The 14,800-nt window shown below is 32.4% G+C and overlaps 1 protein-coding gene across 1 annotated transcript; it reads right to left on the bottom strand.

Annotated features, from left to right (window-relative positions):
- Positions 1–11,207: 11,207 nt before the first annotated feature.
- LOC115988332 (WUSCHEL-related homeobox 9-like) lies at positions 11,208–14,146 on the bottom strand. The gene is made up of 5 exons (XM_031111864.1): positions 14,060–14,146; positions 13,554–13,844; positions 12,465–13,247; positions 11,613–11,827; positions 11,208–11,387 (listed from the first exon to the last, which is right to left on the bottom strand). Exons 1-5 carry the CDS (start codon positions 14,067–14,069, stop codon positions 11,382–11,384), a joined length of 1,305 nt encoding a protein of 434 aa, XP_030967724.1. The 5' UTR covers positions 14,070–14,146; the 3' UTR covers positions 11,208–11,381.
- Between the last annotated feature and the right edge of the window lie 654 nt (positions 14,147–14,800).

Below are 14,800 nucleotides of genomic sequence, written 5' to 3' on the forward strand. Positions count from 1 at the left end.
GTATTAGTACTTCTCATCAAATAATAATCCTATTTCTTATTGGACTATACTACTAATATTAGTTTTTTACTTATCAATGACAACTTATTAAAACGATAATTGTAAATATTTTGTGAATCTAAACTTATTTTCCTAAATTATATGTCATATAGTAAAAGAAATTGAATCAAAATGAGCCATATATACTTATCTTTCACTCACTCAAGCCTGTTTGGTTAGAGGGTTTGAATAACAATTTTCAGTATTTAAACACTGAAAACTGTGGCAAAAAAAAAAAAAAAAAAAAACAACGTGTTTGGTATGGGTGTTTTTTTACAGAAGTGTTTGAGTTACATTGCTCATTTTAGGGTGTTAAAACACTGAAGTTAGAAAACTCCTCTTATCAATTTTCAGTTTTCAAACAACATTACTCAATGACACTTTGTAAATATGTTGAAAACTATGGGACCCACTTGGTTAGATAACACATAAACTGTCTTTTCTCTTTTCAAATAAAAGAAATATTAAATTGTGCCATGCTTGTCAGCTTAAAAAAAAAAAAAAAAAAAACGTACGTACGAATACCAAACACATAATTATATTTTTTCACACACTAAAACATATTATTTGAAACATAATACCAAATATATTTTTTGCTTTATAAATACTGTAAACATATTTTTACCACAATTTTTAAATTAATTACAATTTTCACATTATTTTAATAACAACAATACTAAAAATCTCTAACAAACCGGCCCCTCAGTCTCTGAACTGAAAATGTGTTTCAATGACGCGGTTGTCCCTATGTGTAATTAGGAATATCTAGGAAACTCTTCTAAAGCTGAATCACTTTCGCATCATTTCGAAGCACAACTTGGATGTGTCTTATATATATCCACTTGCAAACAGCATTTGCAGTACTTCTGCATTTTTCATGGCTAAGCTAAAATCACATGATGTACAACACACATCTCGTCCAAAAAGATAAAAGAAAGAAATAGAATACAATAATGAATAAATGAAGTCTTCAAATCAGAAGGACAAGAACTATCCCATCGGAGAGACTGTTCCAATACCTAATCACATTGCTGGGGCATAAACAGATGGACATGATGAACCACTCAGGACATGCCACGCACCTTGTTCTAGCACTCTAAACAGCCATGATCATTTCTGAAACTCTTTTCTTCTCCACCCACTTTGGAATTCCAACACCTGTGACTTCTTCAAAGGGAGAGAGAGAGAGATTAGTTTTGTATTGGGGTCGTTGTGGTCATGATTAACATACGTGATGGTTCATGCAAAAAACAGTGTGGTTTTGACGTAGAGAGGAATTTTTGGCAGACTTCCTTTGATATATCTAAATCGCTCAATCAAATCTGACTATAGTACAAACACTGTTCGCACCAGTGTGCACGTAAATAATCTGCACCACTCAAATCCAAGTTGACCCCGTCAGTAACTACTCCTGCCTCATAGATTTCCAAATGATCAGGGGAGAGGAACAGTGGTTTTTATTTGTAGTACTCAATTTCTAAACAATATCTCATAGTCTTGGAACATCAATTACTTTCCCTTTTGGGTTTTGTCATCTGATTCGTGCAACCAAGATGCGGTTTCAATGGTTGCAACTTGCAACTAGAAATGAGATCAAACAGCGCCTAGTTTGCATGAAAGAGTTATTATTTCCTTGTGATTTATGAACCCTAAGTGTCCGGGAATGTAAAAAAGTTCTTATTTTATATTTTCAAAACATACTTTATTTATTATACCATTTTATTTTATAACTTATCTAATATTTCAGTTTTTATTTTTATTTGCAATTCATTAAAATAATATAATCCAATCAATTCTCTCTTTCTCCTTTTTTTTTTTTTTTTTTTTTTTCTCTCTCTTCCTTTCTGTCTCTCTAATTTTTCAACTCTGCTACTGTCTACCAAAATCACCCCCAAAAAAAAAAAAAAAATTACAACAAACCCAAATAACCCAAAACCACCAAACCCGCCGTCGCTGCACCACCACAACAAATGCAACGCCACCAACAATCACTGTGAAATTGAAACTCAGCTACCACTGAAATACCAAAATCAATCACAAAACCAACCACCGATCCACACCCTCGAAACACAAACCAACCCCAACCGATTCAAGCCACACCTCCACCACTAAGAAATCCAAAAATTCCAAACGAAATCCAAAATTAAACCAACAACCCTTGAATCTTTAGTTTGGGGATAGAGCAATATAGTGAGGAGTAAATAAAAGGTAGAGGGAAAGAAAGTGATTGGAGTGGCATGGGCAATGGAGCTTCTGCAGTTGGGAGAGAGAGGGAGGAGCGTGATAGAAGAGAATGAGTGAGAAGAGGAGAGTGTAGTTTGTACTGTGTAGAGTGAATCTATTAAAATAATATTATTATTTTTACAACCAAGTGAACAATAGGTTTTATATATACAAACCCACTGTGATTTGCAAAATTTTTTAAGAACCCATACTCAGATGTTGGGCAGTTTTTGAAGATTTGGATGCAAAATAACAATTGGGGGTGTTTACACCCCCACTGCTAGTGCTCTAATAAACCCTATCTCAACTATTTTCATATTGTAGACGGTTCAGATGAATTCTTGTACACGTCTAATGTATAGTATATGAGACAAATTTAGGTGACAGTATCACTATACACTTGTGACATGACAATTTGGATGCATCAAGCATGATTTTTCTTCTATTTTTAAAGTGTTAGGCTTTTAACTGATCCTAGCAAGGAATAGCTAGAACCCAGCCATGGCAGCAGAGAGCTCAGAAAATAGCCTATAACAGTTGGCATCACTTTCTTTTTTGCTAAAAGTTGGCATCACTTATCTTCTAGCTAGCTAAAGTGTAACATAGCTAGCCATATCTAAGAACATTAATTAGAGCATTCATATTTGGTTTATAAAGTTTGGCAGAATTTTACTATAAAATAATTTTTTTACTTTAACCATCCACTTTAATAATAGACCTTACATTAGGCAAAAAAAAAAAAAACCTTAGAACACCTTTTATTTTGTAATACTGCTCATCAAAATAATTATACACACACACACATATATATATATATATATATATTCTGCTGGGATTCTGCTTGGTGAAAGAGGCCACTCAACTTACTCCAAACATCTCAAATGAAAGCTACAGAGAAGAAAACATTAATACCCAAAATCGATTACTTGTTCTTATTCATGAAATGTCTATTAGGTCGATGGCAATAGATATGAAAAGAACAGTTCATCAAAAGAAACTCAACTTACTCCAAACATCTCAAATGAAAGCTACAGAGAAGAAAACATTAATACCCAAAATCGATTACTTGTTCTTATTCATGAAATGTCTATTAGGTCGATGGCAATAGATATGAAAAGAACAGTTCATCAAAAGAAAAAAAAAAATATATATATATATATATATATATATGAAAAGAACAGAAAACCAAAGGGATACACCCTTGCACATGTATTTTACTTTTTATTGAGTCGTTAATTTATATTATTTAACTGAAGATCAAATCATTATCTTGTCATCTTCTTCCTCTTATTTTCTTAGCAACCAAGCATAGTACAAACTTTGAAGGAAAGCAATTCAACAAACACACAAGGAATTAAACAAAGAAATCATTAAAAAATGGTATATATTCAAAATAAGGCAATAAGAATACCAAGAAAATTATATTCACTTTTTTACCTCTATTTTTACATTCATTTTCATGTTTTAATTGTGAATCTTTTTTTTTTTAGTACCTTTTAAAATGTGTACATTTTCACATCAATTGGGTATATTGTGCAAAATAACGAATATAAACGAATGTAAGATAATATTTTTCCCTTAATCATTTATCTTAGTTCAGTTGAATTTTCCAACTATCCAAAAAAACGATAAAAAATAGTTGGTCCGGTCCTTTTTATGTTTTCTTTTCTTTTATTTCTTGAGCAACCAAATAGAGGCAATGAACGTTAATGAAGAAGCCAATCAACCACCCACGGTCAGATCGACCATTTGAACACCACGCTAAAGATGCCTAGACGCCATCCAACAACCTAAGCTTAGCGTTGTCAACTCCTTGCTAACCCGTTAATATGTCCAGACACGATGGCTACTTGTGAGAGTGAATGAGAAACAGAGAAAAGACTTGAGAGGAAATACGGAGAGTGCAAAGGAAGTAACATTAAAGTAAATTTTTTAACAATGATGCACAACTAAGTATGAAGCTTTTTGTGTGAAATTAGCTACGGTTCTAGCTATTTTGGTTATAAAACCAATTTAGATAGCTCAATGTGATTGTTATTGGAATCAGGTGAGATAAATGAAAATTTTAAGAAGGGGAAAAATGGCCTAACCCAAAAACACCCTACATTAGGCTAGCTAAATGATCTGAACCTACAATCAAGTGAAGTACTATAACTTAATAACTTTTTTTTTACTCTCTCTCTCTCCACACATCATCAGTTCATCACTAATCTTTGGCCCCCAAAGAGCATTCACATTAGCTTAAAGGTTGATGTAGTTGTCTATGAATAATAATAAATATTATTATTATTATTATTTCTTCCTTCAATACAATAAGAGAACAAATAACAAAATACTTGAAAATAAAATTTAAATTATACATAAAGTCTTAAATTTACACGTTCCATATTCCTTAATGATATCATCACCATAAACAAACAAAATAAAATATAAATGTCCTGAACCATAAATTTTTCTAGGTACAATATATCATCATTATAAATATTAAATGGCGTAAATGCTAAATGTTGATTAAGAAGTACTTGTGGTTATGGAAATGCTTAAGAGATCGTGTGCCTTTACAGATTGGGTACTAGTTGACCCAACTTGACTCGGCATTTTAATAGGTCAGGTATAAGTTGACCTGTTTTTCCTATTAATTGTGTTAGGGTCAAGTCAGATTAACTAGTTTGGGTTCAATTTTACCAAATCTAATCGCTCCATACTGAGTCAGAACCTTGCACATGCCTGCTAAAACTATGTATCAATCAATTCAGTTTTGATGGATGGTATTTGATTTTGAAGAAACAAAAGAAAAAAAAAATTATTAAAATAGAAATAAATAGAGAATTTAATGGAGGCGTATGTGAAAAGTGTGCAACATGAAATATAAATAAATAATTCAAACTAAAGTTTAACTAAAAAACTTAGGAAGATTAATGTGAATGTTCAATATTTCAACGAGTTTGATTTGTGTCAATTACTCTAATATATCAAATGTGACACAAACATAACACATGACAAAAACAAACAACCAATATCACTCTTATGTCTCATCAAATATACTAAAATATTGGGAACAAGTTTTAAACAATAATTACAAGGCTTACAAGATTATATATTGATGAGGAATATTTCTACGAGGCCAAAAAAGAGATCAACTTAAGATAGTCGTCCAACTAAACCCCAATCGTTCAACAGGGATTAGTCATTCGACACCAATAACTCAACCAACAAGGTCAATTAAATGAACAACTAATAAGCATCCTAGTCATCCGACAACCCAAGTAGATGGACGACCTCGAACATAGTCTCGCAAATATACAAGCTTGTGTATGTGGAAAGTCTAACACATGATAGTCGTCATGGTGCCAACATGCCTTCCATTCCAGCCTTGTGTGACCTCCTCTCCATAATCTCCATATGGAAAGAGCTTGCACACCACTCCTAAAGATCCTCATACATATTCGTATCTACTAAGTAGAAAATTAAACCTGAATATCTTGGGGCTTTAACTCCATTCACTTTCTATATGGGAAGTACCTAAATTCATGGGAACTTAACTTTTGGAGGATCTTTGGCCAACACCATATTGGTGTACTCTGTAAGCTCTTCATTTATCAAGTACCTCCTAGCACTACGTTTGTTAGGGTCATATTTTCTATGTATTGGCTAATCCTTTGACAAAACACACTTTATTTGTAATTAGGTAGATCTAAGTTAGGTTTAATGTATCAAGAAGTGTACTGTTCCAACATAACAAGTGGTATTATTAAAGACATGAAAATTGATCAAAGAAACAAGTGAAGAAAAACTGTTTCATTAAAGTTTGATGCTAAGCTCGACACTAGCTGCTATTGAGGTTTAATGAGAAAGCTCGACACAAGCTCAACATAAGCTCAATTTATCGAGACTTACAAATTCAAAATTCTCAGAGCTAAATTAGGTTTAATGTATCAAGAAATGTATTGTTCAAACATAACAAGTTGTATTATTAAAGACATGAAAATTAATCCAAGAAACAAGCGAAGAAAAGTTGTTTCATTAATGCTTGATGCTAAGCTCGACACTAGCTGCTATTGAGGTTTAATGAGAAAGCTTGACACAAGCTCGACATAAGCTCAATTTATCGAGACTTACAAATTCAAAATTCTCAGATCTAAATTTCGACCCATGATAACTTGAATGATTAGGGTTTCTCTTTCTACAACCTTAGTCATATATAAAGCTTATTTTAAAAGTCATCAAGTATAGAAACAAAGACTCAGAACACATATACTCTGTGAGAAGCTACTGCATTTGTGTGCTTTAGGGTTTTGTAACCAAGTACTTCCTGATCTTCAATGTTTGTGAAGTAAAGAACTTTGCAGCCAACAACAATTAATCAAGTTGCTGGAGTTAGTCATGTACCAGGATCTCTACAAAGGAGTTAGTCATAGATTTGAGATTTGTGCAAAGTGAAGAAGTCTACTACAAGATCAAGTCCAATTGAGTATTAGAGCGAATGTTCAACTGTAGGTTGGTATTTTGGGATAAGTTAGGGTAGTGGTAAGATTCCTCATACTTGTAATCGCTTGATTATTGATTAGTGGATTCTTAAGAATAATGACCTAAATTTCCCTTGGTAGAGTTTTTGCCTTACAAGAGGCCTTTTTTTTTTTTTTTTTTTTTTTTTTTGTCAACAAATTACCGTGTCATTTAATTTTCACTGCATATTAGTTTATTTAGTGATTTATTGATGCCTCACTGATTTGCAAATAATTTAATCTAATTAATCAATTTGGGTAATTGAATTAATTAACAGGTGTCAATCTATAACCCAACAACGTGTTTGGACGATTGGTATGTGTTTAGACAGTCAGCTCAGTGACAATTCATTCCACTATCATGTATGGATCAAACTAGAAGGTTGTTTGTTGTCAATTTTTATAGAACTAAAGGATCAATACTAACTATTAGTGAAATTAATGTTGAATGATGCTTGAACTAGCCAGAGATTTCAGATGGTGAGTAGTGACAAAAAGGATAGAAATAGGGTGAGTTTGGTTCAACTTTTTGAAACTGGGTTTTTTTAAAAAGTAGGGTTTTCAAAAAGTGCAATATGAAACTAGGTTTTTTTGAAAAACTAAGTGTTTGAAAAAAGCTGTTAAAAAGTATTTTTTGAAAAAATTGAGTGTTTGGCTAGTACGTATAAAAGTGGTGATTTGAGTGGTAAATTACCAAAAAGAACAATGTATATATAAGGGAGTTTATTTTATTCTTATATCAACTACTTCATAATACTTACTCGGAAAAAAAAAAAAAAAAACCTACTTAATAATAATAATAATAATAAATATATTATTGTCATAATTATTTGTTATTACTATTACTATTGTTGGTATTATTTTAATAATGTTAGGTTTTTTAGCATCAATTATTTGTTATTCTAAAAATTTTGAACCAAGTATATTATCTTTCTTACTTTAATAATATCAATATCACTATTTTAATAATGGTTTTGTCTTATTGAATATGGTGTTATTTGTTCTGGCATGATAGTCTGAAGGAGTTTCAAAAGGTAAAGTTAAGTTTTTAGTAAAACAAGTGGGTAATTTAGTAATTGAACCAACAATTCCTAAAAGTTGAAGTGACTTTTTTACAAAAGTTAGCGGAAAATCTTTTAACTTTTGGAGGTTTTGTACTTTTTAAAAAAACAACTTTTTTACTAAAGTAGCTTTTTAATATCCACTAAACACCTAGCATTTTGAATTTTGAAAAAAAAAAAAAATTTTTACCATCTGAGAGTGCAAACAAACGGGCATTTAGTCGTGTCCCCCACACTTTTTGCCACGAAATTGTCAATTCCCAATTTGTTAAAATACTAGTATATATGGTGGAAAGTTGATACGATCCATCATACCCTACTGGGTGAAAGAGCCGGCTGATGAGGCTTGACCAACACATACAATCTCCCCTAAAAAGACACGTCGATCGAGGGTATGCGGTATGGCCACTGCCTTCATCAGTCACTTCATTTATTAATTTATTTACGTTACTTTCCTCAATTCATCAGTCACTTCATACTGAACTTCACATAAGTTTCTCAAAAAAAAAAAAAAAAAAAATTCACAAATAATGTCTATCGTCTTTTTCATGCAAGATGCATGTTTTATTTTAAGATAATCTTATATGATCGAGAAACAATGTAATTAATTACTCATAAATTGTAATTTGGAATGAGCACCACTTGTTTCATATATATGTGCGTCTGATATAATTTTTTTAAATTTATTTTTAACTATATAAAGACAGTTCTTTATACTTAAAAAAGAAGTTTTACAAAATTGTATATGAATAAAATAAATAAAACGTAAAATGTAAAAATTCTTGGAAACTCATAATTTGAATGTCTGATATCAATTTATTTGTTGTTATTTTTATTTATTTTTATTGAAGTTAATTAAAATATATTTGTATTTGAAAATATAAGGTTTTAAATAATTGTACATAACTAAAATAAACGAAAAGCAAGATGTAAAAGCTCAAGGCAACACACATAGAAAGTGTTACTATTAATTTTATTACAATATATGTGCATTTGATAACTTAATGTGATTTAAGTTACTTTCAATCGATTCTCAAAAAAAAAAAAAAAAAAAAAAAAAAGAGTTACTTTCAATAATAACATAATACATTAAAACTTTTAATTATTTTTTGTCTCGTATTGAAAAAGTAGACACTCCATTAAAGATTTATACAATAAAATAAAAACAAAATCCCTAATATCTCTCTAAATATCTATGTTGCCAAATCTTTGAGCAAACAGTTGGTTGGGATCTCTCTCTTCCCCCCCCCAAAAAGAGAAACAAAAAAGAAGTTAGCAGCTTGACCTTAATTGAGTGGTTGTAATAGAAACGCATAAGTCGAGCCAGTAAGAAGTCTTCAAAATTAAGCAAGTACAACCCAAAAGCTGGCGGAATTTATGAGAATGATATCACCTCACTTAAACGTGAGTTAGCATTAATTGCATATATATATATATCAGGCATGAACATATGAAAATAAGGTGTTAATTTGAGAGCTTTGTAGTTTAAGTGATATTGGAAAAATGATATTATTTGAAACTGATCGAGAAGTTTAAAATTTAAATACTCCTTCCATACTGTAACCATATATATATATAATAAAAAAAAAAAATTAGGTGTTTAAATTTTAATCACAACATTCATGAGTCACTTTCTATCTTTATAGCTTCTAGTCTTATAACTTTTAGTACCGTTATTTCAGAAAATCATAATTGAAATTCCGTCGTCTCTTATTCTTGTAATTATCAAATTATAAGAAAAGTTTACACATTTCCAACAAAAAAAAGGTGTCACTCATCTATCCACATGTGCGCACATACTCACAAGAGTGAGTGTATGTGTATGTGTATATATATTAATGGTCTCAAAATTAGTAAAATTCATTTAAGTAAATGTATACTCTCCAAATCTCAATTGAAATTGTTATAAGATATATAATCTTTATAAGAAAATCCAATTTGTGGTATATTCATTTAATTATAATTACAATCCTACAAGTAGTGAGTTCTATATACCTGTTGCTTATATCAATTAGATATTCATAAACTTAAGCTCCGTTTGGATAAGGGTGTTTGCGTCTGCGTTTGGAGTAAAGTCACGTTTTTGGCTTTTTTTTATTTATTTTAACCAGCGTGTTATGCACTGTTCATTGGCCATGAATAATTTAGGCCAATGAATAGTGCTAAATAGTAATAAACCAAAAAAAAAAAAAAATGATTGTTTTTAATTTTCAACAAAATAAACTATATCCAAACACCTACTTAATTGAATATAAGCAATGAGTTGGAAATACTATATACCTAGAAAACTTTTAACAAAAGACTTAAAAAAATGACAGCCATTTTAGAGGTAGGGACACATTTTTATTTTTCAAATTCTCAATTGGATATTGTACACATTTATGGTCGCAAATTTTTTTTTAAAAAAAAAAAAAAATCATTTAAGTTTATATATACTCGTGGTCTCCAGATTTCAATTGAAACTGTTATAAGATATATAATTTTTATCAGAAAATCCAATTTTGGGTATATGCTTTTAACTAGAATCGTAATACTATTGGTAATGAGTTGTATATACCTTTTTTATTTTTATGGGAATTGTAAAAACATAGTTATCTTAAATTTTATGGCTAGTCTTAGCTCAAGTTAATTTGTTGAAATATAATAAGTACATTTGTTATTGTACACATTGGGTCACAAAGTAGCTAGTTTATATCTTAGTTGTGTTTACAATACTATTTTATACTACCATATGTACATATTTGTGGTCTCCAAATTTCAATTGAAACTATTATAACTTTATAAGATATTAAGATATATAATTTTTATCAGAAAATCCAATTTTGCGTATATTCATTTAACTAGAACCATAATCATATTGGTAATGAGTTGTATATACCTGTTTGTTATATCAATAAGATATTCATAAAATTATATAAAAACTACATAGGTATCCTAAAAATTAAAGTAAAAACTACTTCTTGTTCTTTCCCTTATTGTAAAAAGGATATTTGATTAAGGACAATTTAAATATACCGGATATTTTGGTTAGTCTTAGCTCAAGTTTTTGAAATTTAATTATAGTATACATTGGGTTACAAAGTACTTAATTTATATCTTAGTTGTATTGACAACTCCATTTTACACTACCAAAGGAAATTAATATATAAAAAATACTTAAATCATCAAATTTTATACTTAGCTCTAAATGAGAAATTCATAATTTCATCATTTATAAATTGACTTATCACTTCTATAACATAAAGTAGATTCATTCTCCCACAGTTGTAATTTCGAATTATTGAAAAAAGAAAAGAAAGTATTTAATTATTTATAGCTAAATTTATAATATCTAGTAGAATTTAAAAAAGAACATATTCCATTTGTATTGCTTTGATAGGAACATAAAACATTGGTCCACAAATTATCATATTATCCAAGACCCCTTACACAGAGTCAAAAGTCCTAAATTCAACCCTATTAAAGATCGGAGAGACAACAGAGACATGAAACAAACACAAGTGCACAGGAACCATAGCAAGCTAGCTAGCCCATCTCTTCAGCTTCCACACTTCTAAATCTGCAACCCGAGAAAGATACATTAAATACCAAGTTGGTAAACAAAAAGCTTTTACAGTTCACACACAAAAAAAGTAAACTAAAACACAAGCTCAAAAGCTTCAACATTATCATAAAGTCATGCTTCTACTACTATAATTTTTCTTGTTGACCCCCAATAGCATTCTCTACCAATCAAGCACTTATAGTTATGAGACATCGCCAATTAAAAGCTCAAAGTGCGCACCAGATAATAGAATGCACCGTGCTGGAGTGGCTGAAGGGTGATACCCCACTCGTTGGTGAGAACAGGCTGGCCAGAAAAGTGAATAAGCACTGCTTCATCACCAAAAGCCTCACGCACGTTGAAGGGCCCTGCAGCCACCTCGAATGCCACATCGTTGATGAAAACCGTTGATTTCTCCGGGCCAACCGCGCCTACTGCACCCGATTCCCCAACACCTGCCAGCATAGAATCATTTCCTTACATTTGTGTACAGGTTGACCTTCAACAAAATTTACAATATTTTTCGTAATTATTGAAATAACAAATTGTAATCAGCGTATAATAAAAACGATGTTAATAATGATTCTCACGAGAATAACGTTGCACTAATCATAGTTTGCCAACTCAACAAATGATGGAAAAAATTGTAAAACTTATTGTGTAATTAGCATTGTTGATATCTTAATCTTATGAGAGTTTAAACCGTCGCAGTAGTCAAACAAGACAGACTGGAGGGACTAATGCCAAGCCATGCACACGTCCATCTAGACAGAGATCGCAAATCCCGGACCCAAAAGACCAAATGATCCTCGGATATTTCCTAATATGACAAACATGTCCATCCAAGCCAGTCCGTACCAGAAAGAGAAGTCTCATACATCAATCACGTCCATGAAAATGTTAGTGAACCTAATCAGATATGCCTGTTTATCTTGGAAACAATGACAAGGACAAAAATATACATATATATTCCAAGATACCTAGCTTATCCCTACATGCACAATAGACCATTTTCCAGTAAAGAGGAGTGGGAATTGTGTGTCAATGGTTTATCATGCATATCCTGACAAATTTGAAATGTTAACTTTTTACCTTGATTTTGATTGATGAAGGATGGAACAGAACTACCAGTAGTAGTTGTAGAGGGAGAGGCAGTAGTTGGATGAGTGGTCAAAGTGTAATTCAGCTGTGGATTGATCTTCATGACTTTCTCTTCTTGATCTTTCTTTGAACCCCCTTCGTTCATCATTTCACTCAGCAATAGACTAGTGCAAGGCCCAACTGTGTGTTCAGGTACTTGAACCACATCTGATAGCTCAGAAAAGCAAAACCCTTGTGTGAAGCTAGATGTTCCTTCACTAATATGGTGCACTGATCCTCCGGGCTGTTGGACTGGGAAGAAGAAAGGTTCAGGCAAAACCTCACTGTGGGATTGAAAATAGGTCTGGTTCACTGAGGCAGTTGGTGAATTAGAAACATCAGTAACATTTGGAAAGCCCATGGAGTAGGTCTTGTAAAGTGGTGCTTTGGGAGACGATTTTTCCGAAGAAGATGATGAGGATGATGGTGCAGTAGTAGAAGTTGGAGCATGAGATGTAATTGGAAGGTTGTTTTGGGCTTGTTGGGACTGGTTTTTTGAGTTTTGGAGGTGGCGGAGCTTGTGCTTGCTTCTTGATTTTCGGTTCTGGAACCAGTAAAAGACATTGGCATCACCTACTTGACCATACTCTTGCAATTGAGCTCTGATCTTTCTTATCTCATCCCTTGGAGGGTTCACCATGCCAGAGTTGAAAATTGCTTCAAGTATCCGAATTTGCTCAGGTTTTGGATTCCATCTTGGTTTTGGCTCCGGACTGCGTTCTTCACATCCAGGAACTGTTGGGGAAAATGCACGCACACAAACGCACAAATTAATACCTTTCTTGGAGATCTTGAAAAACCCATTAGATCAATCTCTCTTTCTAGTCTTGGGGTTATATAATTTTGCATATCAACAATAAGATAACAACTAATTTATAAGTATATAATGACTAGTACACAATTGGTTAAGTGTTTGGGTTTGAGGGGTGGGCTAGAGGCCCTAGCCTTTGAGATTCAAAGTAGAAAAGGGTTCAAGAATCTAAAATCAAATAGTAAAAAGGGTTGAACTTTAAATGATGATAGTGAAAATTGTGTAATTACCTGAATTGTATGGGGTTCTGTGGCATCCATTTGACATGAGAGATGAGTTGATGTCGTGCTGCCATTGGTGTTGGGCGTTGCAGGGCTTGGATTTGAACATGCTAGGCCAGTGTCTGTTAGATGAAGCCATGATGGATGATGGGCAAAGTCTAATCTGATATCTAAGCAGCCAGCCAACCAAAAGAAAAACAACAAGAACTACCAGCCCTTTTGTTGCTCTTGTTTTTGGAACTGAGTAATCAAGGCAATTAGCTTCTTCTCTTATAGCCTCCTCACCTACCACAGCGTACACTATATTTTAATTAATATCAATTAAAAACAAATAAACAGTCATTCCCATCTCCCAAAGAAAACAAATTAAAAAAAAAAGGAAGATTTAAAATATAAAAATAGACCAAACCCACAACAGGAATCGCCTGTGAAAAGATATACTAGAAAGGAAAGGGAAATAAATAAAAAGGAAAGTAAGATAAGAGAGAGTGCCATCTCCTCCATCCCTTCCTTACACTTTTGCATTAAAGCCGGAATACTTGTTTACTACTCAAAGTACATGCCAATTCCCCCGGACGAGAAGCAAAGGAAACATTGAAAGGAATACATGCTGGGGGCTTTAGTAGAATCTTATTAAGAGATGACAGAGAAGCTCTTAATGTCAAAGGTTTTTATAGCTATAGAAAAGTGGTGAGGGGTGGTTCTGTTCTGATCAGTTTTGTCTCTTTCTTTTTCTTTTTTCCAAATTTCTATGGAGAGGATTCTCTTGGTCACTTGGGTTGCTCACAAGCTATATTAATGGGAGTGTGAAGGCAGAGTAGAAGTAAGTGTTGGATTATTCTAATGGAAGAGGTTGTTGTAGGAATAAATAGGGGGTGGGGGGGTGTTTGAAAGTCGAGAAGGGCACGTAGTAGAGTTCAATTGAAAAGCGGTGGTGGTGGGATAGTAATTGCAAGTTTAGGTTATTTTGGGCAAAGTAAGTTGGGCTTTGGATTGACTCGAGGGTCATTATTTATTAGTATTATTAAGAATGTATATATATCTTGGAGTATTTAGGTTCTTTCAAATTTTCAAAAGGAAATGGGAAATTGGGAATGAATGGTGTACAGGATCTAATTAGGTACATGAATTGTATAGTTAGACCATAAATAATTGTCAGGACAGTCGCAAAACTTGCACGCAACTCTTAAATATTTGTAGCAGTCAAAAAAGGATGGTGAAGAAAAAAGGAGTGGTAATACTAACAGTGCCATGGT

The sequence above is a fragment of the Quercus lobata genome, chromosome 5, assembly GCF_001633185.2.
Source record: "Quercus lobata isolate SW786 chromosome 5, ValleyOak3.0 Primary Assembly, whole genome shotgun sequence".
NCBI classification, from domain to species: Eukaryota; Viridiplantae; Streptophyta; class Magnoliopsida; order Fagales; family Fagaceae; genus Quercus; species Quercus lobata.

Coding starts and splice junctions, on each gene's coding strand:
- LOC115988332 (XM_031111864.1), bottom strand. Junction 13,248..13,553: donor CAGAACCCCATACAATTCAG/GTAATTACACAA, acceptor TTTCCCCAACAG/TTCCTGGATGTGAAGAACGC. Junction 11,828..12,464: donor CTTCATCAATCAAAATCAAG/GTAAAAAGTTAA, acceptor CTATGCTGGCAG/GTGTTGGGGAATCGGGTGCA.